General features: G+C 42.0%; 1 protein-coding gene across 1 annotated transcript; it reads left to right on the forward strand.

The window, feature by feature from the left end:
* Positions 1–14261: 14261 nt before the first annotated feature.
* On the forward strand, positions 14262–24564 carry LOC311148862 (nuclear cap-binding protein subunit 2-like). Its single transcript, XM_084185856.1, has 4 exons — positions 14262–14415; positions 23136–23317; positions 23551–23689; positions 24089–24564. The coding sequence occupies exons 1-4, from the start codon at positions 14341–14343 to the stop codon at positions 24158–24160; spliced, it is 468 nt and encodes a 155-aa protein (XP_084041982.1). The 5' UTR covers positions 14262–14340; the 3' UTR covers positions 24161–24564.
* The last annotated feature ends 915 nt before the right edge of the window (positions 24565–25479 follow it).

Here is a 25479-nt window from a genome sequence, read left to right on the forward strand (position 1 = left end):
CGGTTCATTGAAATGTTGTTGTGGGACGGCTGGGTTATGTCTCTGAAGCTGGAGACTCTTATCTCCCTCAATAACTTTAAGCTTCAGTTGTCAGAGCACCTTACCGATCACTGCACCTGTACACAGCCCATCTGAAATTAGCCCACCCAACTACCTCATCCCTATATTGTTATTTATTTTGCTCTTTTGCACCCCAGTATCTCTATTTGCACATAATCTCTTGCACATCTAGCATTCCAGTGTTAATACTATTGTAATTATTCTGCACTATAGCCTATTTATTGCCTTACCTCCATAACTTGCTACATTTGCACACACTGTATATATATTTTCTGTTGTATTTCTGACTTTATGTTTTTTTTACCCCATATGTAACTCTGTGTTGTTTTTATTGCACTACTTTGCTTTATCTTGGCCAGGTCGCAGTTGTAAATGAGAACCTGTTCTCAACTGGCTTACCTGGTTAAATAAAGGTGAAATACAGTGCGGTCTGTCTTACTGTGGGAGTTGATTCAGATCACAGCAATTCTATTTCACACTATAATTTCTTCTTTATTTCTTTATTTGTCCCTGACTGTCTCTGAAGCCATCTTTCGCCTCCTTGACAAACGTCTCCCTCACTCTCCTTAACCGTGTCCAGATGTCACAGACGTCTCTGGGAATCCGGCCTTTGACCTCTTGCCGAACCTGGCGTATTGTGTCTGACTTCAGAACCTTGGCTGTTGCACCCCTCCATGTGATTTGTGCTTTGATGATTGCAAAAGCTGCGATCTGTGCCGGACGTCGGATGGGATGAGACTCCGCTAGTGTCTCAATGACCCGTGGATTGTTCAGCAAAGAGAACAACATACGACTGATAGCCATCTCGTACAGTATATCAGTGGTTATCACCTGTAAAACAAATGACAGACAGACAGCTGATGTTATTTCACTGCCCAGTGTCAGCCCAAAGACCGGCAGATGGCAATATTGAGTCGTTTCATCTTACTGTCCAAAGGGAATGTATGCAGCCGGCTACACACTCGAATCCCCCGTGGGACCGATTCATACATAAAACATTCTCCATTCAGGCTGCAAAGGCGTCGATTTCCTCCTTAACTCGATTTAATGGCAAGAAGGCTGAAAAAAAGGGGAAAATATGCTTAAGTTTATGAAACACCATTTTCCACCACCATGCTATGGTGGCTAATGCTACTTCCTGACAAACAAAAGGTGTGATGGGTCACTGTGCCCCATGTTGTTGTGTTACCGGCTTGCAGCGGAAACTCTCCCCATTGAGCGGTAGACTGTATCACGGTGACATCCAGATGGTTACAAGTACCAAATACCAATTTGACAAGTTATTTCTCGTGAAGGTTGCTGCCTGCGACATGTGATACAGCTTCCCGGTGTGAAGCAACTGCTGCCCAGTGGGAAGCTGTATCACATGTCACAGGCAGTAGCTAAAGTGGCAACCCAGGTGGGAAGACTAACTCAAACAACATCGTTGCGCTGGTCATTCGCACCGGCTTGTCATTATGCTAGCTAATTGCCATGACAGGGTGACATCTAGATGGTGACTAATAATACAAGTTATTTATCCTTCGCCCATCAAAATAAACATCACTTTCTTTTACAAGTGAACTAGCGCCATGCTGATGTTGTTGCCAGCTAGCCAGCATTAACTAGCTTGCTGGGAAGGAGGGGCTCATCAGTGAGTATGTGCGTGTGTGCTTGTCTGGCATCTGTTGTGGGGGGGTGGGAATGTTGGGGGGGAGGGGGGGGGGGGGGTATGGGATGGACCACGGGAATTATTTGCTAGGATAATAATTGCTTGTCAATGAATTAAATGTAATACAATGGCAATCCGGGTTATATGTTAGAATCCTACGTGTGAACTGCCGACATTATTACGCATATTAATTGATAATGATGGAAAATAGGATATGCATAATTTAAAAAAAATAGTTATATAGATATATATATATAGAGAGAGAGAGAGGTGATAGCATTGGAAATGCTTTTGGCGGTTAATCTGCTTCTGTTTTGTGGGTGGCACTGTGTGCTGTTTTCGATGGATGGGTCCTGGCCTCTCGGGGCCTTAGGGATCCGGAGGGACGTGGGTGGGATGCTGATCACTGGGATGACGGCTCAACTTGGGATGGGGAGGGGCTTTAGTGGGGGAATTTGTGGAGAACAATTGAAGGGTTACTCCGTAGCAATGCAAATATCACGGTACAGCTATATGGACACTCAATCATTACGGTATTTTTTATTGGTAAATTTACAAACATATATGATGATAAATAGACTTGAAACTTGTATTTCATTATGGTGTATGGTGAAATAAGTATAGCCAGTTATAATTGTAATGGCTTAGCTGATAATAACAAAATAATAATAATATTTACATGGCTCAAAGAGAAGGAATATAATATCTATTGTATACAGGAAACTCATTTAACAATTAGAGATTAAGTAGCGTGGAAAAAAGAATGGGGGGGGGGGGGGATATACTTCTCCCATGGGCAAAGAAATTCAAAAGGGGTGATGATATTAATTAATAGTAATTTCGATCCAAATGTGCAAATTGTGCAAATAGATACGCAAGGCAGATGGATTATTTTAAATATGTTATTGGACCATAAACAGATATGGCTCATTAACCTTTACGGACCAAATAATGATGATCCACAATTCTTTGACAATATATATAATAAATTATCAAGCCTGCAAGCAATTCAAGACAATATTATTATGGTGGGGGATTATAATACTGTTTTAAATAGCTCAATGGACCGTAAAAGAAATCACACCACAAACAATCACCCACATGCTCTTAAGGAAATTGTGAATGTCATGGATACATTAGAACTAGTAGATATATGGAGGCTTAAATATACTGATCTAGTGAGATATACATGGCGGAGACTGAATCAAGCTAGTCGTCTTGACTTCTTTCTTATCTCATTCTCGTTGGCACCAAAAGTACAAAAAAGTGTTGATAGGGGACAGAATGCGGTCAGACCATCATATAATAGGCATATACATTACTCTTACTGAATTTCCACGTGGGCGAGGATATTGGAAATGTAATCAAAGCCTATTGGATGATAATTTATTTATAATTAGAACAAAGGAATTTATAACTGACTTTTTCCAACATAACATAGGTACAACGAATCCCCTTATTGTATGGGACACCTTTAAATGTGCCTTTAGAGGCCATGCAATTCAGTACTCATCTCGAAAACAAAAGCAATTTAGGTCAAAAGAGTTTATACTAAGAAAGGAAATAGAAAGTCTAACAGAACAGATAGATGGCAATAAAAACTGTAACATAGAGGCTCAGAATAAATTAGAGGAAAAACAAAAAGAAATGGAGAAACTTATTCAAGAAAGATCAAGTGTAGTATATTATAAAAAATAAAGCAAACTGGATGGAATATGGGGAAAAATGCACAAAATTATTTTTTAATCTTCAACATAGGAATGCTACCAAAAAGAACTTAATGAAACTGGTTACAATTGACGGTGTCACCCATAATTCACCAAATTATATTTTGCAGGAAGAAACAAAGTACTTTAAGCATATGTTTTCTTTTCAGTCACCTACATCTCCTCTAACTGAAGCTAATTGTAGAGATTTTTTTTCTATTGATAATGTCAAATTAACAGCCACACAGAAAGACTCATGTGAAGGTGAAATTACAGAGGAGGAACTTCTGGATGCAATTAAAGACTTTAAGTCTGGGAAAACTCCAGGGTTGGATGGCATACCAGTCGAGGTATACCAAACCTTTTTTGATATACTAAGAGGACCGTTATTAGCATGTTTTAACCACTCCTATGTAAATGGTAGATTATCTGACACTCAAGAAGAAGATCTCATTATTACTGAAACAGGATACAAGTGGAAAATATAAAGATCCAGTCCATTTACAAAATTGGAGGCCCCTTACACTTCAGTGTTGTGATGCAAAAATCCTAGCAAAATGTATAACGCATAGAATAAAAAATGTATTGTCGGATATTATTCATTCTAATCAGACAGGTTTTTTACATGGAAGATACATTGGAGATAATATAAGGCAAGTATTGGAAACAATAGAACACTATGGAAAATATGGGAAACCAGGCCTGCTATTCATAGCAGACTTCGAAAAGGCATTTGATAAAGTTCGACTGGGGTTTATATATAAATGCCTGGAGCATTTCAATTTTGGAGAATCTCTTATAAAATGGGTCAAAATCATGTATAGTAACCCTAGGTGTAAAATATTAAATAATGGCTATTTCTCAGAAAGTTTTAAACTGTCAAGAGGAGTGAAACAAGGTTGTCCACTATCGGCATATCTATTTATTGTGGCCATCGAGATGTTAGCTATTAAAATCAGATCCAATAATAATATCAGAGGATTAGAAATACAGGGCTTAAAAACAAAGGTGTCATTGTACGCTGAAGATTCATGTTTTCTTTTAAATCCACAACTAGAATCCCTCCACAGCCTCATAGAGGATCTAGATACATTTTCTTACCTCTGGATTACAACCAAATTAGGACAAATGTACTATATTACGTATTGGATCACTAAAAAATACAATTTTTACATTACCATGTAGTTTACCAATAAAATGGTCTGATGGTGATGTGGATATACTCGGAATACATATCCCAAAGGAAATAAATGATCTCACTTCAATAAATTTTAATAGAAAGTTAGCAAAAATAGATAAGATCTTACTACCATGGAAAGGAAAATACCTGTCAATTTGTGGAAAAATCACCCTGATTAACTATTTAGTATTATCCCAGTTTACCTATTTGCTTATGGTCTTGTCTACGCCTAGCGAACAGTTTTTTAAATTATATGAGAAAAAAATATTCAATTTTATTTGGAACGGCAAGCCAGACAAAATTAAAAGGGCATATTTATATAATGAATATGAATTCGGAGGACAGATATTATTAAATATTAAAGCATTAGACCTATCACTAAAAGCTTCAGTCATACAAAAGTTATACTTAAATCCGAACTGGTTCTCAAGCAAATTAGTAAGATTGTCTCACCCAATGTTCAAGAAAGGCCTTTTTCCCTTTATTCAGATTACAACAACTCATTTGCAGTTATTTGAAAAGGAAATCATCTCCCAAATATCACTATTTCTAAAACAAGCCATAGAAAGTTGGTTGCAATTTCAATTTAATCCTCCAGAAACGACGGAACAAATAATGCAACAAATATTGTGGTTAAATTCAAATATACTAATTGACAAAAAACCTTTATTTTTTGACAGAATGTTTAAAAAAGGTAAAATCTTCGTAAATGATATCGTCGGTAGGACTGGTGGAGTTATGTCGCACATGCAGCTAACAAAAACACATGGAAATGTCTGCTCTACCCAAAATTACAACCAAATAATTGCAGCCTTACCGCAAAAGTGGAAGAGGAAAGTGGAAGGGGGAGAAAGTAAGGAACTTGTCTGTCGGCCTTGCATTAAAGAACATAATTGGTTAAGGAAAACTGTGATAAATAAAAAAGTATAGCAGTTTCACTTAAGGACCAAAGGATTGACAGCCGTCCCATATAGATTGCAAAATAGTTGGGAAGAGATCTTTGACGTACCGATCCCATGGCATAGTGTTTATGAACTGACACGCAAAACGACACCGGATTCAAAAATTAGAATCTTTCAATTTAAATTATCATATAAAATTCTTGCTACCAATAGAATGTTATTTATATGGGGGATACAATCTTCCCAGCTCTGCAGATTTTGCTGTGAAGAGACAGAATCATTAGATCATTTGTTTTGGTTCTGTCCATTTGTAGCTTGTTTTTGGACACAGGTCCAAGAATGGCTAAAGGATTGCAATATTTACCTGGAGCTAACCTTGCAGATAGCATTACTGGGTGATCTGAAAAGTCATAGTCAATCAATCAATAATATAATAATACTTTTAGCAAAAATGTTTATATTTAATTCACAATCTGTAGAAGCAATGAGAATAGACAGGTTCAGAACTTTTGTAAAACATCACAGTACGGTTGAAATATATATGGCAAATAGAAATCCTATTCAGTGGGGAAAAAAAGTATTTAGTCAGCCACCAATTGTGCAAGTTCTCCCACTTAAAAAGATGAGAGAGACCTGTAATTTTCATCATAGGTACACGTCAACTATGACAGACAAAATGAGAAAAAATTTTCCAGAAAATCACATTGTAGGATTTTTAATGAATTTATTTGCACATTATGGTGGAAAATAAGTATTTGGTCAATAACAAAAGTTACTCAATACTTTGTTATATACCCTTTGTTGGCAATGACACAGGTCAAACGTTTTCTGTAAGTCTTCACAAGGTTTTCACACACTGTTGCTGGTATTTTGGCCCATTCCTCCATGCAGATCTCCTCTAGAGCAGTGATGTTTTGGGGCTGTCGCTGGGCAACACAGACTTTCAACTCCCTCCAAAGATTTTCTATGGGGTTGAGATCTGGAGACTGGCTAGGCCACTCCAGGACCTTGAAATGCTTCTTACGAAGCCACTCCTTCGTTGCCCGGGCGGTGTGTTTGGGATCATTGTCATGCTGAAAGACCCAGCCACGTTTCATCTTCAATGCCCTTGCTGATGGAAGGAGGTTTTCACTCAAAAACTCACGATACATGGCCCCATTCATTCTTTCCTTTACACGGATCAGTCTTCCTGGTCCCTTTGCAGAAAAACAGCCCCAAAGCATGATGTTTCCACCCCCATGCTTCATAGTAGGTATGGTGTTCTTTGGATGCAACTCAGCATTCTTTGTCCTCCAAACACGACGAGTTGAGTTTTTACCAAAAAGTTATATTTTGGTTTCATCTGACCATATGACGTTCTCCCAATCCTCTTCTGGATCATCCAAATGCACTCTAGCAATCTTCAGACGGGCCTGGACATGTACTGGCTTAAGCAGGGTGCCACGGCTGATTTGAGTCCCTGGCGGCGTAGTGTGTTACTGATGGTAGGCTTTGTTACTTTGGTCCCAGCTCTCTGCAGGTCATTCACTAGGTCCCCCCGTGTGGTTCTGGGATTTTTGCTCATCGTTCTTGTGATCATTTTGACCCCACGGGGTGAGATCTTGCCCCAGATCGAGGGAGATTATCAGTGGTCTTGTATGTCTTCCATTTCCTAATAATTGCTCCCACAGTTGATTTCTTCAAACCAAGCTGCTTACCTATTGCAGATTCAGTCTTCCCAGCCTGGTGCAGGTCTACAATTTTGTTTCTGGTGTCCTTTGACAGCTCTTTGGTCTTGGCCATAGTGGAGTTTGGAGTGTGACTGTTTGAGGTTGTGGACAGGTTTCTTTTATACTGATAACAAGTTCAAACAGGTGCCATTAATACAGGTAACGAGTGGAGGACAGAGGAGCCTCTTAAAGAAGAAGTTACAGGTCTGTGAGAGCCAGAAATCTTGCTTGTTTGTAGGTGACCAAATACTTATTTTCCACCATAATTTGCAAATAAATTCATTAAAAATCCTACAATGTGATTTTCTGGATTTTTTCATCGTTGTCATAGTTGACGTGTACCTATGATGAAAATTACAGGCCTCTCTCATCTTTTCAAGTGGGAGAACTTGCACAATTGGTGGCTGTCACGAACGTCATAATGAGTGGACCAAGGCGCAGCGTGATATGCGTACATCTCTTTAATAGTGTACTTAGCAACACGATACAAATAACAAAACAACAAAACGAAACGTGAAGTCCTCGGTCATACACAAACCTACACGGAACAAGATCCCACGAATCACAAGTGCACAAAAGGCTGCCTAAGTATGGTCCCAATCAGAGACAACAAGCAACAGCTGATTCACGTTGCCTCTGATTGAGAACCACCCCGGCCAACAGAACATAGGAAACGAAACATAGACACTACACAAAGAAACTAACACCCTGGCTCAACATACAAGAGTCCCCAGAGCCAGGGCGTGACAGTGGCTGACTAAATACTTTTTCCCCCACTGTATGGATGGTGTTAAGAGATAGATGGGAGGTATTGAATAGAGTTGAAGGATGGGACTAATAACAAATAACAACAAATAATAACAAAGATAGCTAATAATGTAAGCATACTGTGTCCATAATAAGTATATAGGTTGTATGTTGGGAGCTTTTGGGAAAGAGCACAGTTAGAAAGATATGGCATATAGAAGCAAACCGGATGGACGTCATGAAAATGATCGGAGAGGTTGATAGTAGAAGAAGTTCAGGAGCAAAATATAAGTCGCTCTGGATAAGAGCGTCTGCTAAATGACTAAAATGTAAAATGTAAATATATATATATATATATATATATATATATAATATAATTATTGTAAAAATAACTGTCCATAAGGTGTAGATAGTAAGTATAGACCGGAAGTAGAGGCCTGGGCATTGTTGTTCACTAATTTACTCCAAGTAGGGAAAGGATGGCGGGGTTGAAAAGTAATAAAGGGGAGTATATATATATATATAAAAAACATGGGGGATTGGAAGTGATGCAGACAATTACATTGATAGAAGATACAATCTATCTGCAATATTAAGCTGATCCATCCCCCCCCCCCCCCCAAAAAAAAAAAATAGAAAAAGAAAAAAAAGAAATAAAGATAAATAAATGAAGTAATAAATAAATTAATTAAAAATTAAAAACATAACTTTCTTTTACAAGTGAACTAACGCCATGCTGATGTTGTTGCCAGCTAGCCAGCATTAACTAGCTTGCTGGGAAGGAAGGGCTCATCAGGCACCAGGGGAAGGGCTCATCAGGCACCAGGGGAAGGGCTCATCAGGCACCAGGGGAAGGGCTCATCAGGCACCAGGGGAAGGGCTCATCAGGCACCAGGGAAGGGCTCATCAGGCACCAGGGGAAGGGCTCATCAGGCACCAGGGGAAGGGCTCATCAGGCACCAGGGAAGGGCTCATCAGGCACCAGGGGAAGGGCTCATCAGGCACCAGGGGAAGGGCTCATCAGGCACCAGGGAAGAGCTCATCAGGCACCAGGGGAAGGGCTCATCAGGCACCAGGGGAAGGGCTCATCAGGCACCAGGGGCCTCATTTATAATCGTTGCGTAAATTTTATACTAAATATCAGCCTGCACTATTTCTGAAAAGAAAAATATTGAGATTCATAAACTTGGTACATGCCATACATATGTAAGTCAGACCTGTCCTAAATCTGTTCACGCGTGAACGAGCATTAAAACTCAGCCTGAATAACGCCCATCATTCCCCTTTTATGGTGACAATAATGCTCTTATTTGCTGTATACTTTCGAAATATTGGAATTAGGCCAAGACAGTATATCTACAGGAAATATAAATGGCGAACTTGATCAAATGACTTTGGAGGTGTTGGCAGAATGTCTTTTTTTGCAGTGACATTTGCTATATCTGACCATTTCTGAAACACAAAAACAATTGCAAATTGTTGTGGACCTGTTAACAGATGGTTTGAATTGAATAATGTTTTGCATTTACTTTCTCCCGAACCTAAATATGCTGCACCGCTCGCAAATTCTGAAACATTGTCTACTTGGGTTTTATTTGTTTTTTTACTAGCGTAGGCCTACTTACAGTGGTAACCTATTGAATTCTACTATATGACCTTTCCCTCAGTTTCTCAGAGATCGTTTATGGTAGTGGATTCTAAACTTGATTCAAACAACCTACACCTGTCCTTGGTGTGGTTATTATATATGTAAATCAAACTGCAAATGCATGGTGTGAAGTGTTACAATTTACCCCATGGTCTGGGTTAGTTGTAACAGTGCTTGGGGTGAATTGTAACAGATTGAAAAAGTGCATAAATCATGACATGCAACTAGTTATTGAACGCCTTTATTGAGACCATGAGAGCTACATTGGCATGTTTAGCATTTTGTTTGATAGAAATATTAATAAATATAAATGATAAAATGTTTATTATTTTACCCTTCACTAACTGATCTTTCTCAACCAAACAACAACTAGGCTAAACTAAACACCTGAACGTTTGTGGTGTGTGTGTGTGTCTGTGTGTGTAACTGAATGTGGGACATGTTCACTTAATCAGAGTCACAGTTGTGACACTGGTATGGCTGTCCTGGGGTACAGGCTTGGTGGGCCCTCAATTTGCATTCCTAGCACTGCACCCAGACCTTCTTGGACTTGGAATTGTTCAAGTGCTCCATGCACACAATGCAGAGGTTTTCCTCATTGGAGGAATCTGAATATTCTGGTTCAATGTGCTTTGTTTTGTATTTTTTCTTAGGCAGGACAGTTTTTGTTGTTGTTCAGTGTCTTGGCTTGCTTCTTTCCAGCTGTTCTTTTAGGCAGAGCAATTTTTATTTTTGCCTTCTGAGTGCTTGACTTTTTATGCTCTTCTTCCAGTGCCTGCTTGATGGGTGTATCCGTCAAAAATCACAGTTTTTCTCCTCTTCCTACCATTGTTGTAATTTTCCTGGGCCCTGCTTTTAGGAATGGGCGTACATCAACTGGGTTTAAATCAGAGGAGTAATCAGGTGTTTCCCAGCCACAGCCTGATATATGTGGGGAGGTGCCCTGTGAAGTGGCTGGAGAGTTGGCCTGGAAGGCAGCTGGAGAGGTGGATTGGAAGGCAGCTGGGGAGGTGGCCTGGGAGGCAGCTGGAGAGGGGGCCTGGGAGGCAGCTGGGGAGGTGGCCTGGGAGGCAGCTGGAGAGGTGAGCTGGGAAGCAGCTGGAGAGGTGGCCTGGATAGCAGTGGGCACAGTGGGCATAAATCAGCTGCCCTCAAGAGATACTCTGACAACTTCTGCTCCTGTTCATCCATGAAGACCCTGTTTCCACTACGGTAGCCTACATGAGGAAGCGCTCTCAACCCCTTCTCCAGTAGCTTCTTTCTCTCTTTGCAGAATCTGTACAGCATCACATGACATATGCCATACAACTTTGCAACTGATCTGATTGACTTCCCATGCTCTGCTACATCATTTGACGCTCTTTTCAAAGTGTGGAAAGGTACTCCCCTGTCTGTCTTTCTTTTCCATGATCTAGGCATGCTGAAAGTAAAAGATAACATGTACCAAAAACATTCCGTTTTACTGAGTTAGTTGTAACATCTTCTCACAAGTTGTTACAACTAACCCTTACCCTTGCAGCCATTAGCTAGCTTCCATTTTAGCTAAATGTTAAAACTTTTGCATTGCTAACTTGTATGGGGGATTTATTATTCTCATAATTGATGGGATGACTAACTTAGAAAGAATGCATTCTAGACTGGGCTGATGTAGGTTGTGTCACCTAGCAAGCTGTGATTGATGTGAAGAGCTGTTTTAGGGGGTAAGATAAGATAATAATTTGTGTCTCCAAATACTAGACTATACTGGTTCTTTGTGATCTGTGAACCATCCTTGGACGTAGGAATGGTGTCTAGGGGAGCTGGCTCTTCTCACCATGACAGGTTGTTATGATAAACTTATGCCTGGCAACCGGGATGCGCTAAGGGACTGGGATTAGCCCGTGCGTCAACGGATAGGCTGAGTAAGTCTAAACCACGCTCAGCCTCTACTCTGATTGGCCAGCAGAGAGCGGGAACTGAGAACTGTCAAGAGTATTTGAAGAACAATCTGAAACAATGGATTAGTTCTCTGAGTGCCCTGCAAGGTATTTCAAGGAGCCCGTATATATACGAACATCATATTTACCATTGAAGGTTTTGCATTAATTAAAATACTAGTCTATTTAGAAGACGTGTATTGACCTCTTTTGTTCCTAATGCCAGATTTGAATTGACGCAACTTTGACACTTCCATCAAATATCTCTACTCACACTGGTTATAAACCTGATATAAGTTTGGTGAATGAAACTACAAAGCAGTTGATGCCATCACAAAAACAAATTTGGTCTAAATAATTACTTTCTTACCTCAAAATCAGATTTCTGTCAATAGAATCTGCAGAGTTTATCACAGGGACTTGCTTTTTCACATGAGGGTTCAGGACTAAACTGAGCAAAAAACCCCACAGAAGAAGACACCACGTCCTTTTTTGTTGCATGTTTCCGTTTCCTATCTGATTTTGTGTTCCACTACTGTCTTTGGTTCTACCAAAGATATTATAACTAACCCAAGATAGTTAATCTGTGTCGTTTACAGTGGGAGAAAATTAAGCATAGTGGGCAGAACAAGCAAAGAGGTGGGCAAAGCCAAGCACGAGCTAGCGAGATCCAATTTGTAGCGTTGTAGCATTACTCGCATGTTTCCATTAGGGAACGCCTCTACTGTGAAGTGCGCTTGTGCACAAACTCAATTCGAACTTGCGTTTCTAAACAACGCTATGAAAAAAAATAAACACTTTGGCAAAGCGTCAAGTCTATAGGACTTAGTGCACTGTGTTCGTAAAATATTTTAGTTTTGGGAACAGAAAAATGTATTGCGATCAGATGTTTAATCTATGAGAAAATTTGCAGAATGTCTGCCCAATTTCACCTAAGTTCCATCCTCTCCCACTACCCGTGACTGGACTTCCTCTCACTACCATATTTGGTGGTGAGAAAATATTCTAAACGGATGCTTCAGCTTTATAGCCCCAGTGACGTGTCTGGGTTACCCCTTCTCTCTGTGGTTTTAATGTTGTTAGCATCATTGGAGCCATCATTGGGCGGTTTCTGACTTTCTGGCGGAAGGATGCACTGTTGAGCGTTACATCCCGAGGGGTTCGTGCTGTTTGTACGGAGATTGTGACAGCCGTTTAAATGGCATCCTTAGACAAGGCAAGAACTAAATGTATGTCAGGAGAAGTGCAGTACTATCATAAGGAGAGTTATACATGGAATACGGAGGAGGAATGGAGGGGAAAAGAGGCAGAGGAGGTCTAAGACAGAGAGGGAGGAAGAGGGTGAGCTTGAGTCAGTTAAAAATGCGGAAAAAAAGGAGATGGTTTGTTAACGAAGAATGGTAGAAAGTGTAAGCAGAGTGAGTTGAAGACAGGAGGAGAAATGGAAGTGAATGAGAGCGAAGTATCGGAGGTGATAACTGTGGTGAAGTTCTCGGAGGTTTGCAGCGATGGTCAGGATAAAGATGAGTCTGTGACAGTAGGAGTGAAGTTTTTGGAAAAAGTGGACCCTTGCCTTTTGGCTAATCCATTTGTGGTTTCAGGGTTGGTGAAAACAGAGTTGGGTGCTGTGGAATCGGTGAGGGTAACCAGAAGTGGTCTAGTGATAATTGTTTGTGTTTCTGCTGGTTAGAAGGAGTAGGCGCTCCATGTTAAACAAATGGGGGCAAGAGATGTGAATTGTTTTGCTCTCAAGAAAAGGGCGCCATTGAAAGGTGTGATTACAGAGGTAGCGGTAAATGTGAAAGCTGACCAACTGAAGGGGAAGATTCCCGGTGTTTGTGATGCTTGTTGTTTGGTGCGACGCAGACAGGGGGGCATGAGTGGTGACACAGAAGAGTCATTGTCTGTTCTTTTGAGTTTTGATGTTGAGTCTTTGCCCGACAAAGTGATGTTAGGATATATAAAAGTTATCCGGTACGAGCTTTTGTGCCGAATAGGTTACGTTGTTACAGGTGTCAAGCTTATGGGCATGTGGCAGCAGTGTGTAGGAGGGAGGTTCCTAGGTGTGAGAAGTGTGCAGAAGGGCATGAGATAAAGGAATGTGTAGCATTGGGGAAAGTAGTGGTATGTGTTAATTGTAGGGGTGCCCATGGGGCTGTAGATAAGAAATGTCCGGTGCGAGAGAGGCAGGTTGAGGTTTCCAGGGTTAGAGTAGTGAAGAAGTTGTCATATGCTGAGGCAGTGAAGAAAGTAGAGGAAGATGGGTCAAGGGGGAGGGATCCTGAGAGGAATGGTGTGAGTCGTATATCTGTACCAGTACAGAGGGATAAACCAACAAGTGATATGTGTTTCAGTAACATTGGATTTTTGGCATTTATAGCAATGGTTGTCAACTGTACTGCAGGGATGGAATGTAAGTCACAGAAAATAGAGGTTGTGGTGGCAGCTGCAGAGAGGTATTTGGGTGTGTGAGACTTGACATCAGAAGAGTTACAGGGTGTGTTAAGTGGTGGTGTCCCATCCATTCAGGCTGTTGGCCTGAAGTAGGAATAAATAGATTTAAATAGCGGAGTATGGTAGTTATTATTATTATTTATTTATTTATTGTGAGTGTAGTGTTAGATGATAGGGTATTTGTTGAATTTTTTTATTTTTTTTAAGCAAAGTATAAGGGAGTTATACTCCAGTCTAGTAGGTGGCGGTAATGCAACATATATTGGATGCCAAAAGCCGTTAAACCTCATCGACGAAGAAGAACAAGCACAAGAAGGAGCCATCATGCTAGCGAGAACAGTTTACTCCATTTAATCTTTGAAACACGATGTCTATTAAATTAAATGCGCTAATCAGCGACTCCTACGTTGATGTAAGTCAATATAGAGACCAACATTTTAAGGTAAGAATGGTGAAATCAAGAATCGACTGAATATTTTTGCCAGCTAACTATTGTTTGTTAGCTAGCTAACGTTAGCCCATGATCAAGACTCTCAGTTCTATTACATCACACACAAGTCATTGGACGAAGGCGTCTGCTGTACGGGGGCGTTTTGTTAAGATTCCCGACGCTTGGTCTGAACATGATTATGTATCACTGGCGGTACGATTTTGGAAGTATAAGGACCTTATCTTTCATAACAGAAAAATAATAATAATAATACAAAAAATAAGTTGATACACACCTTTTTAATAGGGCCTCACGCAGCCATATTCCCATGTTATAGGGCGTTCACTCATTGCTGTAGAATGCAGAGAAAAACGGGGTTTGCTTGTCAGCTGAAGTTCTGCGGCAGAACAGCGCCACAGTTCACCACTTTTTGATCATGCCTGTGATGACATTACATTCACTCTAAACATGCAAAATTCTCAGTAAATCGTCTAACTTTTCAACCATATATGGTGAAGAAGTGCTTCGGACTACTGTTTTTCTGACTATTTTCTATTGGTATAAACCTTGAATTAATTAATCATTTTATGGGAGAACAGCCTACATGTTACATAGCTGGTTTACGGAAGACAGTGGACTACCTATGCTAATTACACTGAACAAAAATATAAACAACATGTCAAGTGTTGGTTTCATGAACTGAAATAAAATATCCCAGAAATGTTCCATACGCACAAAAAACTTCTCCAATTTTGTTCACATTTGTTTACATCCCTGTTAGTGAGCATTTCTCCTTTGCCAAGATAATCCATCCACCTGACAGGTGTGGCATATCAAGAAGCTGATTAAACAGCATGATCATTTCACAGGTGCACCTTGTAAAGCCCTGTTTCCACTGGCACTTAAAATTTCAAAAGTTCAAGTTGGCTCGAATGGAATTCTCAAATTTGAGCTGGGTCAAGGGAAACCCGGGACAGCGCAGCCCAGTTTCACAACTGGTGCCAGCTCGATTAGAATTCGGGCTGGTGACACCGTTACTATGCAACCACCAAGCTGATCACTTCTGGATGTTGACACAACGTTTAGCTAGCTCGTCTGGGCTTGTTGCTATTAGCTAGCATATGGACAAGCAGTACTGAAGTAGTCAGACATGACAGGAATTACCACCATAGCTGGATCCTTCATTAATTTTTGCACTACACAATAAACTTTTATGAGAACAGTCAGCCCTCGAATGCTAGCTAACTAACATTAGCTAGCAAATCAGAGTTGAAACTAGTTAGCTAGCTAGCAGGAATTTTAGCTGGTCAGGTTGTATTGAAAGCTAGCTAGTAACATCATATCAAACCTGTCGTCTGGTTTGCTTGGTTAGCAAGCTAATCGCCAATGACATGGCAAGCAAGGTAGGAATTAAGTGAGCAAGCTAGCCTGTTATGCTAACTGTTTAGCTAGCCCACCAAGGCCAGCCCAACCTAGGTTGACTTCAAAGTGCCAATGGAAACAGGGCTTAAAAGGCCACTCTAAAATGTGCTGTTTTGTCACACAACACAATGCCACAGCTGTCTCAAGTTTTGAGGGAGGATGCAATTGGCATGCTGACTGCAGGAATGTCCACCAGAGTTGTTGCCAGATAATTTTATGTTAATTTCTCTACCATAAGCCGCCTCCAACGTCGTTTTAGAGAATTTGGCAGTACGTCCAACCGGCCTCACAACCACGCCAGCCCAGGACCTCCACATCCTGCTTCTTCACCTGTGGGATCGTCTGAGACCAGCCACCCGGACAGCTGATGAAACTTGGTTTGCAAAACTGAAGAATTTCTGCACAAACTGTCAGAAACAGTCTCAGGGAAGCTCATCTGCGTGCTCGTCGTCCTCACCAGGGTCTTGACCTGACTGCAGTTCGGTGTTGTAACCGACCTCAGTGGGAAAATGCTCACCTTCGATGGTCACTGGCACACAAGTGTGCTCTTCACGGATGAATCCCGGTTTCAACTGTACCGGGCAGATGGCGGACAGCGTGTATGGTGTCGTGTGGGCGAGCGGTTTGCTAATGTCAACATTGTGAACGGACTGCCCCATGGTGGGGTTATGATATGGGCAAGCCTAAGCTACGGACATGAACACAATTGCATTTTATTGATGGCAATTTGAATGCACAGAGATACCGTAGCGAGATCCTGAGGCCCATTGTCGTGCCATTCATCCACGGTCATCACCTCATGTTTCAGCGTGATCATGCACGGCCCCATGTAGCAAGGATCTGTACACAATTCCTGGATGTTGAATGTCCCACATGGCCTTCATACTCACAAGACATGTCACCCATTGAGCATGTTTGGGATGCTCTGCATCGATGTGTGTGACAGCGTGTTCCAGTTCCCGCCAATATCAAGCAACTTCGCACAGCCATTGAAGAGGAGTGGGGCAACATTCCACAGGCCACAATCAACAACTTGATCAACTCTGTGAAGTAGATGTCACGCTGCATGAGGCAAATGACTGACTGGTTTTCTGATCCATGCCCCTACTTTCTTTTAAGGTACACTATATATACAAAAGTATGTGGACACCCCTTCAAATTAGTGGATTTGGCTATTTCAGCCACACCCGTTGTTGACAGGTGTATGAAATCGAGCACACGGCAATGCAATCTCCATAGATTGGCAGTAGAATGGCCTCATTGAAGAGATCAGTTACTTTCAACGTGGTACCGTCATAGGATGCCACCTTTCCAACAAGTCAGTTCGTCAAATTTCTGCCCTGCTAGAGCTGCCCTGGTCAACTTTTAGTACTGTTATTGTGAAGTGGAAACGTCTAGGAGCAAAAACGGCTCAGCCATAAAGTGGTAGGCCACACAAGCTCACAATGGTACCGGCGAGTGCTAAAGCACGTAGGGCGTAAAAATTGTCTGTCCTTGGTTGCAGCACTCACTACCGAGTTCCAAACGGCCTCTGGAAGCAACATCAGCACAATAACTGTTTGTCGGGAGCTTCATGAAATGGTTTTCCATGGTCAAGCAGTCGCACACAAGCCTAAGATGTCCATGCGCAATGCCAAACGTCGACTGCAGTGGTGTAAAGCTCGCCGCCATTGGAATCTGGAGCAGTGGAAATGTGTTCTCTGGCGTGATGAATGAGTCTTCACCATCTGGCAGTCCGACGGACAAATCTGGGTTTGGCAGATGCCAGGAGAATGCTACCTGCCCCAATGCATAGTGACAACTGTAAAGATTGGTGGAGGAGGAATAATGGTCTGGGGCTGTTTTTCATGGTTCGGGCTAGGCCCCTTAGTTCCAGTGACTGGAAATCTTAACGCTACAGCATACAGTGATATATTCTAGACAATTCTGTGCTTCCAACTTTGTAGTAACAGTTTGGGGAAGGCCCTTTCCTGTTTTCAGCATGACAATGCCCCCGTGCACAAAGCGAGGTCTATACAGAAATGGTTTGTGGAGATCGGTGTGGAAGAATTTGACTGGCCTGCACAAGACCTCAATCCCATCGAACACCTGAGGGATGAATTTGGAACACCGACTGCGAGCCAGGCCTAATCGCCCAACATCAGTGCCCGACCTCACTAATTCTCTTGTGGCTGAATGGAAGCAAGTCCCTACAGCAATGTTTCAACATCTAGTGGAAAGCCTTCCCAGAAGAGTGGAAGCTGTTATAGCAGCAAAGGGGGGACCAACTCCATATTAATGCCCATGATTTTGGAATGAGATGTCCGACAAGCAGGTGTACACATACTTTTGGTCATGTAGTGTATCTGTGACCAACAGATACATATCGGTATTCCCAGTCGTGAAATCCATAGATTAGGGTCTAAACTCAACTTTTCGAAACGCTTACAAGGCCCTCCCCCGCCCTCCCTTCGGCAAATCTGATCACGACTCCATTTTGCTCCTCCCTTCCTATAGGCAGAAACTCAAACTGGAAGTACCCGTGCTATGGACTATTCAATGCTGGTCTGACCAATCGGAATCCATGCTTCAAGATTGTTTTGATCACGCGGACTGGGATATGTTCCGGGTAACCTCTGAGAATAACATCGACGATTACACGGATACGGTGACTGAGTTCATCAGGAAGTGTATAGGAGATGTGGTACCCACTGTGACTATGTTATGTGAATTATTTAACAAACTATTTTAGTGTCTCTGTGCGTCTCCCAAAAGGTTGTAAGTCCTTTGGGATTTAAGTAACGGCCAGAGTCCCGGTCTGCATAGTCAGAGATATTTATTCATTGAGAATTCTGCCATCACAATTTCAGAGTCCATCTTTTATACTCGTACGTCATACAAAAATAAATCCCTCCCCTCTGTAGGCGGGCTGTAGTTTTCCACTCTAAAACTGCTCTACTGACCTTCAGTTCACACACACACATATACACACATGCATACACACATACATACACACACACACACACATATCCTACTCCCTGCATTACTCAGTTATTGCCGTTCTCACAATATTCTGCACCATGTTTTCATAAGTTTCTCCCCTCCCTAAATTGGGAGGCCTCTTTATCTTAGTTTCTCAGTTGTCTTTGTTGTCTGGCCTAACTCTTACTCACATTGCTAAATAGTGGCTCAATGCCATAGCCTTTACTGGTCCTACACTCACACATTTCTAACACATTATACACAGTTTCAGGGTGTAATAATTAGTCATTAATAATTAATCTATCAGACTATTAAATCAAAGTTTTTGTCACATACACGTGTTTAGCAGATGTTATTGCGGGTGTAGCGAAATGCTTGTGCTTCTAGCTCCAACAGTGCAGGAATATCTAACAAGTAATATCTAACAATTTCACAACATATACCTTACACACACACATCTAGTAAGGAATGGAATTTAAGAATATATACATATGGACAAGCAATGACAGAGCGGCATGGACTAAGATACAGTAGAATATTATAGAATACAGTATATACATATGAGATGAGTATTGCAAGATATGTAAACATTATTAAAGTGACTAGTGTTCCATTTCTTAAAGTGGCCAGTGATTTCAATAGGCAGCAGCAGCCTCTAATGTGCTAGTGATGGCTATTTAACAGTCTGATGGCCTTGAGATAGAAGCTGTTTTTCATTCTCTCGGTCCCAGGTTTGATGCACCTGTACTGACCTCGCCTTCTGGATGATAGCGGGGTGAACAGGCAGTGGCTTGGGTGGTTGATGTCCTTGATGATCTTTTTGGCCTTCCTGTGACATCGGGTGCTGTAGGTGTCTTGGAGGGCGGGAGGTTTGCCCCCGGTAATGCGTTCGGCAGACCGCACCAGCCTCTGGAGAGCCCTGCAGTTGTGGGCGGTGCAGTTGCCGTAACCAGCCGGCGATACAGCCCGACAGGATGCTCTCAATTGTGCACCTGTAAAAGTTTGTGAGGGTTTTAGGTGCCTAGCTAAATTCTTTCAGCCTCCTGAGGTTGAAGAGGCTCTGTTGCGCCTTCTTCACCACACTGTCTGCGTGGATGGACCATTTCAGTTTGTAAGTGACGTGTACACCAAGGAACTTGAAGCTTTCCACCTTCTCATTTACATTTTAGTCATTTAGCAGACGCTCTAATCCAGAGCGATTTAGTTAGTCTCCACTGCGGTCCCGTCGACGTGGATAGGGGGGTGCACCCTCTGCTGTTTCCTGAAGTCCACCATCATCTCCTTTGTTTTGTTGACGTTGAGTGAGAGGTAAAACCTACCCAAACCAGAAACCGTGGATAGATGGCAGCATTCGCGCAAAACTGAAAGTGCGAACCCACCGCGTTTAACCATGGCAAGGTGACTGGGAATATGTCCGAATACAAACAGTGTTTGTTATTCCCTCCGTAAGGCAATCAAACAGGCAAAACGTCAGTACAGGGACAAAGTGGAGTCGCAATTCAACGGCTCAGACACAAGACGTATGTGGCAGGGTCTACAGACAATCACGGACTACAAAGGGAAAACCAGCCACGTCGCGGACACAGTCTTGCTTCCGGACAAGCTAAACACCGCTTTGAGGATAACAGTGCCACTAACGTGGCACGTTACCAAGTACTGTGGGCTCTCCTTCTCTGTGGCCGACGTGAGTAAGACATTTTAAGCGTGTTAACCCTCGCAAGGCTGCCAGCCCAGACGGAATTCCTAGCCGTGTCCTCAGAGCATGCGCAGAGCAGCTGGCTGGAGTGTTCATGGACATATTCAATCTCTCCCTATCCCGTCTGCTGTCCCCACTTGCTTCAAGATGTCCACCATTGTTCCTGTATCCAAGAAAGAAAAGGTAAATGATGATCGCCCCGTAGCATTCACTTCTGTCATCATGAAGTGCTTTGAGAGGCTAGTTAAGGATCATATCAACTCTACCTTACCTGACACCCTAGACCCATTTAAATTTGCTTACCGCCCCAATAGATCCACAGACAATGCAATCGCCATTGCACTGCACACTGCCCTATCCCATCTGGACAAAAGGAATACCTATGTAAGAATGCTGTTCATTGACCAAAGCTCATCATTAAGCTCGGGGCCCTGGGTCTAAACCGCGCCCTGTGCAACTGGGTCCAGGACTTCCTGACGGGCCGCCCCCAAGAGTTGAAGGTAGGAAACAACACTTCCACTTCGTCGATCCTCAACACAGGGGCCCCACAAGGGTGCGTGCTCAGCTCCCTCCTGTACTCCCTGTTCACCCATGACTGCGTGGCCAAGCACGCCTCCAACTCAATCATCCAAGTTTGCAGACGACACAACAGTAGTAAGCCTGATTATCAACAATGACGAGACAGCGTACAGGGAGGAGGTGAGGGCCCTGGGAGTGTGGTGCCAGGAAAATAACCTCTCACTCAACATCAACAAAACAAAGGAGCTGATCGTGGACTTCAGGAAACAGTAGAGGGAGCACATCCCTATTCACATCGACGGGACCGCAGTGGAGAAGGTGGAAAGCTTCAAGTTCCTCGGCTGATGCTCTGAAATGGTCCACCCACACAGACCGTGTGGTGAAGAAGGCGCAACAGCACCTCTCCAACCTCAGGAGCCAGAATACATTTGGCTTGGCACCTAAAACCTAACACTTTTTTACAGGTGCACAATTGAGAGCATCCTGTCGGGCTGTATCACCGCCTGGTACGGCAACCGCACCGCCCGCAACCGCAGGGCTCTCCAGAGGGTGGCGCAGTCTGCCCAACACATCATCGGGGGCAAACTACCAGCCCTCCATGACACCTACAGCACCCGATGTCACAGGAAGGCCAAAAAGATAATCAAGGACATCAACCACCCGAGCCACTGCCTGTTCACCCCGCTATCATCCAGAAGGCGAGGTCAGTACAGGTGCATCAAAGCTGGGACTGAGAGACAGAAGCTGTTTTTCAATCTCAAGGCCATCAGACTGTTAAATAGCCATCACTGGGCGGCTTCCACCCGGTTACGTAACCCTGCACCTTAGAGGCTGCTGCCCTATATACATAGACTTGGAATCACTGGCCACTTTAAATAATGGAACACTAGTCACTTTTTTATAATGTTAACATATTTTTTGCTTTACCCATCTCATATGTGTATATACTGTGTTCTATTCTACTGTATTTTAGTCTATGCCACTCCGACACTGCTCATCCTACAATTTATATTTCTTAATTCCATTCTTTTACTTTTAGATTTGTGTATATTGTTGTGAATTGTTAGATATTACTTCACTGTTGGAGCTAGAAACACAAGCATTTAGCTACACCTGCAATAACATCTGCTAAATATGTGTATGTGACCAATACAATTTGATTTGATAAATGTATTTCAATTGACTGAAATTGTTGCATGTTGCGTTTTTATATTTTTGTTCTCCGTCTCTGAACACCTGTGTGTAAATGGAAGACAGACGCCACAAACGTTTTGTCACTTAAAAATACTGTCTGCTGCAACGGTTAAACCGGTTAAAACAGTGTATAGTAAGTGTGTATTTTGCATTTGTGAAATTTATTTTGATGTGATATGTAAGAGGGATTTATGTTTCTAGAACCGTACCGCAATTGAGAGTCGATTCATGTTTAGATGGAATATTTGGCTTCCAGAGTCAATTCGCCCTTACAGAACATGTAAGGTCCTTGGACGATATTCGTAGAGGCTAGGATCTTGTTATTTTCAGAGGTAGAATGACTCTGGCAGCCAAAACAGCCAAATACTCCATCAAAACGTGAATTGATTTTCAATTGCGATATGGTTCTAGAAACATAAAGCCCTTTTACATTCATGCCACATCAAAAAAATTCCCAAATGCAAAATATACATTTACTGTACACAGTATTTTTCAGTGACAACACGTTTCTGGCAGCCTTCTTCCTTTACACACAAGTGTTCGGAGCATGCTAGATAGCTAATTAGCACAGGTGGTCCCTCTGTCTTCCGGAAACACACGCTGTAACATGGCGAAACGGCCTTGTGGGAACATTAACCCTAACGCTATAAAGGTGTGTAATAATTTAACCTTTTTTAGTTTTTTTGGTAATTATTTCTCGCCGATATGATTGATAAGGTCCTTATGCTTCCAAAAACGTACCGCAAGCGATGCGTGTTAATGTTGAGACCAAGCATCGCGGCTCTTAACAAATCCACCCACCCCCTGACCTCTATACTCATTTCCGTGGAAATTAGTGTTGAATGATACTGATGTTAGCTAGCTAGTTACTGTATGTCCTCCGGGCTGCTGTGCAGTTACATGACTCTTCTAAATATGTTTTCTCCTCTCCTCCTTCCAGGGCAATCGATATGAGCAAGAGAAAGTGCTGAGACAGGCTAACACACTCTACGTTGGTAACCTGTCCTTTTACACCACAGAAGAACAAGTGTACGAGCTCTTCTCCAAGAGTGGGGATGTGAAGAGAATCATCATTGGCCTGGATAAGGTGAAGAAGACTGCATGCGGCTTCTGCTTCGTCGAGTATCCTTTTTGAGTTGTTTGAGCTTTTTGGTTCAAGACTTGTAATTATATACCCATACACTTTAGGCTGTGTTTCCGGAAGCAGATTAAGCCTAGTCCTGGACTAAACGCATGCTCAATGGAGATTGCCCATTCAAAGTCCTTCAAAGTCCTTCTTAGTCCAATAGTAGGCTTAATCTGTGTTTCTGGAAACTGGCACATTGGCCACAAGAGCGCCTTAATCCCTGTGCCAGGTACTACACGCGTACAGATGCAGAAAATGCTATGAGGTTTGTAAACGGGACACGTCTGGATGACCGCATCATCAGAACTGACTGGGATGCTGGTTTCAAAGAGGGCAGGCAGTATGGCCGTGGCAAGTCGGGTGGTCAGGTAAATTTACACGGGATGAATGGGCAAACCCAAGGGAAATGCATGCTTACTACCTTAGAGATGACATCAATGATTTGTGTATTAGCTGTGTTTTAGGTTTATATTGATTTTTGAATTGATAGTTTTCACAAAATTGTTTGATTTTAAAGTGATCAACTAGGTCAACAAGTTAAGTGTATGAGAACGTTGAAAGTTACATAACACTAACAATGCTGAATTATCAATTGGACAAATGGAATGTTAATTGGTTATATAATTGTGACCATGTTGTCTCACCGTTCTGTGACCGTGTATATATGATCTATTATGTGAGCTTAGTCTGTGAACTATGCCACCCCCTTGTAGACCAAAACACTTGTCTGTGGCAAAATAAACAAGTGGGTCTCTTTTTCTCCTCAGGTCAGAGACGAATACAGACAAGATTATGACCCAGCCAGGGGGGGCTATGGGAAAGTTGTATCACGACCATGAGAACATGTCCTATGCTGTTGCTTTGGGGGGGGGTGTCACAAGCCTGACTCAACCTGTTCTCTGCTGTTTCTGTGCCTTTTTGCAGGTCAGAGATTAATATAGAAAAGATTATGATCCTGCTCGGTTGATAATGGAAATTAGCTCTGCTGCAGAGACTTCCCGAGGGACGGAACAGTTTTACGTTTGGTGAATTTGACCTGGGCTAGATTTGGGTTCCAAACAGTTTTTTTTTTTTTGTTGGAAAAAGTAGTCCGTTTAAGCATTTTCAGTTAGCCAAAGTTTCATCAGTCATTTTGACCTGTGTAAGAATAAGCTTGCGCAGATAGGTTGCAGTCCACACGTTTACAAATGTAATTGTCTCCCAAACTGTGTATACTTTTTTTAATAAACATAAATGGATTTACAAATTGTTCTTATTAAGCACTGCTTTGTCCCTGAAATGTGGAACAGCCTTTCTGGTGTGATTCAGAATAGTTTCTCATGTATTATTATTATTATTGCTAATTCAGCAGGCTATCGTGTGAAATAGACTTTTAGGTGTGGTTATCAATGCACAAGCACCTTTTCTTCCCACTCCTATCGATAAAATAATTGTATTAAGTCATACAAAAGTTTTACTGTGCGTTAAGTTTCAAATGCATTTCTTACTAAATATGTAATGTGATATTTTAACATTATTTAACACACATTTGATTAATACAAGATGTAATTAGTTGTCATCCTCAAATGAAGTGGATGATGACACAATCTTTGTGAGGAGGCGGCAATCTGATTTGAAGTTGCAGCTCAGACACTTCATTCAGGATAAATGTAGTTATGCCGGAGTTAGCCTGCCCCGGAGCAGGCTAGTTCTGAAGCATTCTTTGCCATAGAAATGTACCTGGCTAAAAGGTAAGCCACTATCGTGGTACCAGTTATCCCAAGTTGACCAAAGTTACCTTGCTAACTCCTCACACTATACTGAACAAAAATAGAAACGCAACATGTAAAGTGTTGGTTCCATGAGCTGAAATAAAAGATCCCAGAAATGTTCAATACGCACAAAAAGCATATTTCTCTAAAATGTTGTGCACAAATTTGTTTACATCCCTGTTAGTGAGCATTTCTCCGTTGCCAAGATAATCCATCCACCTAACAGGTGTGGCATATCAAAAAGCTGATTAAACAGTGTGATCAGTACACAGGTGCACCTTGTGGTGGGGACAATAAAAGGCCACTAAAATGTGCCACAGATGTCTCAAGTTTTGAGGGAGTTTGCAATTGGCATGCTGATTGTAGGAATGTTCATCAGAGCTGTTGCCAGAGAATTGAATGTTCAT

The sequence above is a fragment of the Coregonus lavaretus genome (assembly GCF_964263955.1).
Source record: "Coregonus lavaretus genome assembly, chromosome: 21".
Lineage (NCBI taxonomy): Eukaryota > Metazoa > Chordata > Actinopteri > Salmoniformes > Salmonidae > Coregonus > Coregonus lavaretus.